The following is a 5537-nucleotide window of genomic DNA, read 5'->3' on the forward strand; positions in this document are numbered from 1 at the left end:
TTTTTTTTTCTTGTTTATTTTTTATCGTGCGTTATTTGTACTCTTTAGGATATAATTTGTTATTTTATGTTTGTACCATAATACTAAAACGATATAGTGTAAAATAAAAACGTATTACATAGAATTGTCCCTTTTGAATGTAGTTATTAAAATAATTTTTTAGTCGTACTATAATAGAAAATTGTAATCACAATTACCACCCTTTTCGAAATCTCGAGTGTGAGCGTGATAGCGTTACATGAATCACTAATGTGTGAGAGAGATGGTTGTATGAATGTAGTAAAACATTACTTCTTGACGGTCATGTTTGCATTTCAGCGACATTCCCGTGTCCGCTGTGTCCCGATGTTTTTGACGAACCGAATTCTTTGTGTAACCATATAAATGAGCATAAGGGAAATTCAGGTAACATAACGAATAAGAAATAAACGTATAGTTTTAGCAAAAATAAAAAAATATGTGTTTGAAAATATTAAAATCTATATGTGTTAAAAAAATCTCTGTCAAAAGTTGCTAGTCATGATTAGGTACCGGTTAAAAATCATTTATAATTCTATATATATATTCTATATTCATCAGTATAATTTTTATATTTAACATTATTTGTCTGAACCGATACAGGAATATCAACGAAAATGTAAAATATATTGAAATGTGATGTGTTCATTTTAGATAGAAAATTAAATTAAATTGAAGGTCCACATAGCAATAAAAACATCATTAAATATATATTTCAGATACGTCGTCTTTATTAGAACCAATTAAATTTGACTGTGAAGTATGCAGTACTAAATTTCCATCAAGCAAATCGTTAAAATTACACAAGCGGATGCACGATCCTGTTAAGTAAGTCAAATACTAACTGTTAATATTATAATTATTATTACACACACACACACACACTCACACTCACACACCCAAACACAACAGGATCAATCAAAAATCATGCATGTGGCAATTAATCAATCACCTGTTTCCCACAGATCTCGACCCATAGAACCACCGGTAGAGACAACAGAAGGTTCTGATAAATATCTATGTCTAGTTTGCTTCAAATTAATACCCGTAGACTATAGAGTAATTCACCAGAATTCGCACAAGGTCAGCAACGAAATGATATGTGATATATGTAATAAGAAGTTTCCCAACAAGGAGTATTTAGAGATGCACATGAATGTACATAATATGGATAAGGTGAGTTATCTTTTTATATTGATATCGATTCGCTATTTGCTCACACTCATATCACAACACTTCACTATCTACCGGTTCTAGAACATTCGCGATACATTGGCATAATAAATAGATCCAATCGAATGCTCGGTAATATCTATAAAAGTCAAATCGCTTGTATTTCTTTATTATAAATCCCCAACATTTCGGAAAAAGTATAAAATCATATGTGAAGAATGTACAGAGCATAATTTCAGGTGACAGTGGGCAAACAGGACAACACACTGCCGTACCATTGCCTGTACTGCAGTCGGAAGTTCGCGCGGCCGCACGAGAAGGTGAAGCATGAACGGATTCATACGGGTAGATGTTTTGTTTTATCTGTTGAATAGTATAATTCTGAGAAATTTTTGAAAGAATAGAAAAAAATGATCATGACGTACAACGTCACATGCACATGAAACCGATAGAGTAGAAGAAATTCGATTGCTGTGGCAGGATCACGGGTGGCCGAGAGACTGGGCGTTGCTACGGTTTGGCAAAAAACGCGGGTTCGAATCCCGCCTCGTGATCAAATTTATTCTATTCTTTCAAAAATTTCTCATTTAAAAAGCATTTCATTGCTATAAAACTAAAATTTAAATTTAGTATAATTCTGTTATGGTTCTATAATATAGTGATGAAAAGTCAAAGTGTGCGTATTATTATCTTATACATAAAATTCCCGTGTCACAATGTTAGTTACTAAACTCTTGCGAAATGGCTGGACCGATTCTTACGAAGTTTTGTGTTTATATCTGACTATGTATGTCTGAGACTCGGTCAACATCTATGTTTTATACCCCTAAATGATAAGAGTAAGGCAGAACAGCGTTTGCCGGGTCAGCTAGTTCTATATAAGTAACGTGATTACGTACGTTTGATTTGAATTGATATTATTTGTTAATTTGTAGGCGAGAAGCCCCATTCCTGCGAAATCTGCGGCAAATCTTTCCGCGTGTCGTACTGCCTCACGCTGCACATGCGCACGCACACAGGCGCTAGGCCCTACGAGTGTCCACACTGCCCCAAAAGGTAACTTTAATTATGTCACTTTATTCTCGACGCGGTTCCGATAGTACAGTTATCTCCTTTTGTAGAGTTTTAATTATTGAGACAAACGCGTAAGTCATTAAAGACAATAGCAGAAGTCATTAAAATCTATTCGGTCGTTCCTGAGTTAAAAGTAGTGTTACTGCCACGACTTACTTTTATAATATGTTGATTTAGATAACACAAAACATACCATGAGCTGCGCTAAGCGGTTTCACCTGCGTAAGTCCGTATCCCGTAGGAATATCGGGATAAAAAGTTGCCTATGTATAATTCCAGTTGTCCAGATATATACGTACCTAATTTCATTGCAATCGGTTCAGTAGTTTTTGCGTGCTTTTTTCTTCCTCTCTGTTATATATGTACAATCATCATAAATTATTGCATTGTCATCGTCCTTTGATACGTATGAAAAATTTCAAATTAATCGGACTTTTGGAATTTGGTGAAAAATATGTGCAAAGATTCCATTACATACATGCATACAATCCGAGCTAATAAAAGCGTTTTAAAATAAAACCACTTCTTTTCTCTCTCTCTCTCTCTCTCTTCTGGTATATATGTAAGCACATCGCCGCAGATTCAAAGCGCACAGCGTGTACAACCACCACCTGCTGACGCACTCGGAGGTGCGCGCGTACAAGTGCCCGTTCTGCCCCAAGGCGTTCAAGACCTCGGTGCAGCTCGCCGGCCACAAGAACTCGCACACCAAGCCCTTCTCCTGCCAGCAGTGCAACAGGTGAGCACGACACCTTGCCGACCTGTGCCGACCTGCCTTCGTGCGCCGTACATGTTCATAGCCTTCGTCGATAAAGGACTATTTAACACATAATCAACTCATAGCCAATAATTTTACGTGAATAAGCTCTTGAGATTAACGCTTTCAAACTGACAAACAAACAAAGCAAGTAAGTATTATAAGTCCCTACGTAAGTCTGTATTCTTTAGGTATATCGGGATAAAAAGTTGCCTATATGTTATTCCACTTGTCCAGCTGTCTCGGTACGTAACCGAATTTCATTGCAATCGGTAAAGTAGATTTTGGGTAAAAGAGCAACAAACACGCGCACATCCTTACAAACTTTGGCATTTATAATATTAGAAGGATTAGTAGGGTTAGGATTTTTTTTGTTCCTGAAAATGTAATGTGCTATACAATTTGGATCATTTCCTATATTGCTAATAATGCATTAATACGTTAAGTCGTATGTTACGGTTCATAATTTGTCTACAGATAACAATTTAACTATAATACATATAACGCGAAAAGGTGTGAACACATCTATAATTAATCATATAATCGCGTCCCTCCCAGGCCGTTCGCGTCGCTGTACGCGGTGCGCGTGCACATGGAGGTGCACACGCGGCAGAACAACCTCAAGTTCTCGTGCTCCGCGTGCGGCGCCAGCTACGCGCGCGCCTTCGCGCTGCGCGACCACATGCGCACCGCGCACGCCGACCGCCCGCTCAGCGTGAGTGCGAGCGAGACGGCACACCACACCACACGCGCTCAGTGCGAGCGAGACGGACGCACTACACGCGCTCAGTGCGAGCGAGACGGACGCACGTTACATGCGCTCGCTGTGAGCGGGAGACACACACTACACGCGCTCAGTGCGAGAAGATGTACACAAATACACTCGCTACACCACACTCTGCTCGTACGCACACATAAACACACTACAATAAACACATACGTGTCGGAAGCGATGCAAGTGATACGCGTGATGCGCAACGCATATGCGTTGATAATAGACATACCCGCAGTCCCTTTTAGTGCCTTCCTTTAGAAGTGCCGCTACCAAGGTGAACCCCTAGTTCCCCCATGCTTCCGCGTTTTCATGATCACGAAGGCGTACACCATTGACGAGTGACGACCACCAAATAGAAAAAACATTTCATGATTGACTACAAGAAACGCCTTGTAACAAACAGGCGATATATACAAGCGATCATTATGTAAACTTAGTCATGTTTATATACATAAATATATTATATTCCTCCTACAGTTGCTATAAGTCTCTTTACCTCAATAATATCATGCTTCGTCATACCAGAATCATTAAATAATTTAAATCAAGCATTCATATTTACTATTACAACATATTCATTTATAAATAACTTTTCAAAGAATAGAAAAAAATCGATTATGAAGCGGGATTCGAATCCACGTCTTTTGCTTTACCGTGGCAACACCTGACTTCGGTCACCCAAAATCATGCTACCGTAATCGAATTCCATCGATTCTTTCCGTACCTATTATATTTAAAAAAATTCAATATATAGATAACTAGCTGCGCCCCGCGGTTTCACTCGCGTAAATCCGTATCCCGTAGGAATATCGGCATAAAAAATTTCCTGTATGTTATTCCAATTGTCCAGCTGTCCAAATGTACCAAATTTAATTGCAATCGGTTCAGTAGTTTTTGCGTGAAAGAACAACAAACACACACACATCCATTACAAACTTTCGCATTTATAATATTAGTAGGATTTATAAATAAATATTTTGTGTTAAACAGCCCCAGTGGAAAGAAAACACGCTAGCAACGACCGAAGCGACTGAAACGGAAGAAATCTCACTCACAACAGACTCACTCAATAAGGAATTGCCAAATGATGTAAGTTACTTTTCAGTTTTACTTTTGTAATCTTCTACAAAATATATCTTTAAATGAAAAAAATATACTCGTACTGATTAAAATTATTATTATTTATTTTTGAAGTTATAGCTCCTTATGGCAGGGTAAACCGGTTCGTTACGTAACGCGTTACGTTGCTAGTCGTTCTGGCTTCTGTCACCCATACGGTTAGATTAGTTTTGGTTATCAATTCTGTCGAGTGTCCCCAGACACACACTTTTTTTTGTTTTAATGTATAAAGGTATTTTTTCTAATTATTTTAAAATATGTGTTATTATTTTAATGTATTTTGACCTAAATAGGACAACGCCGTCCAACTAGGAGAAAAGATTTAGAACTTTAAAGGCAATATCATTTATTGCCTTTAAAGTTCACTGCAACATATTAAGGTGCTGCAACAAAAAAGAATATATACATTCTCCATTACCTATTAATTTTGAAAATACGAAAATCCTTAAATGGTATATGAAAATTAATTAAATAATATCTTTTTGTTTAAATTGTTAATTTGTGGAACTTATTTCTTGTATGGAGGCGGGCGTTGGTATCTGTGCCACAGCTAAACAAGCTTTTATGTGTTTCATCGTTAATTTTACTTTAAGTACACTATGTCATTTCGTTCCAAATTAA

The 5537-nt window shown here is 37.4% G+C and overlaps 1 protein-coding gene across 1 annotated transcript in view; it reads left to right on the forward strand.

Annotated features, from left to right (window-relative positions):
- Nucleotides 1-5242, forward strand: part of LOC119840184 (zinc finger protein 709-like) — a 6624-nt gene extending 1382 nt beyond the window's left edge. Inside the window, exons 4-11 of the mRNA XM_038366697.1 lie at nucleotides 738-846; nucleotides 984-1194; nucleotides 1431-1536; nucleotides 2127-2247; nucleotides 2846-3004; nucleotides 3581-3737; nucleotides 4788-4886; nucleotides 5210-5242. Of these exons, the coding sequence (XP_038222625.1) occupies nucleotides 738-846; nucleotides 984-1194; nucleotides 1431-1536; nucleotides 2127-2247; nucleotides 2846-3004; nucleotides 3581-3737; nucleotides 4788-4886; nucleotides 5210-5242 (995 nt within the window). The remainder of the gene's footprint in view (nucleotides 1-737; nucleotides 847-983; nucleotides 1195-1430; nucleotides 1537-2126; nucleotides 2248-2845; nucleotides 3005-3580; nucleotides 3738-4787; nucleotides 4887-5209) is intronic.
- Nucleotides 5243-5537: the final 295 nt, after the last annotated feature.

This window comes from Zerene cesonia, chromosome 5 (genome assembly GCF_012273895.1).
Source record: "Zerene cesonia ecotype Mississippi chromosome 5, Zerene_cesonia_1.1, whole genome shotgun sequence".
Taxonomy (NCBI): domain Eukaryota; kingdom Metazoa; phylum Arthropoda; class Insecta; order Lepidoptera; family Pieridae; genus Zerene; species Zerene cesonia.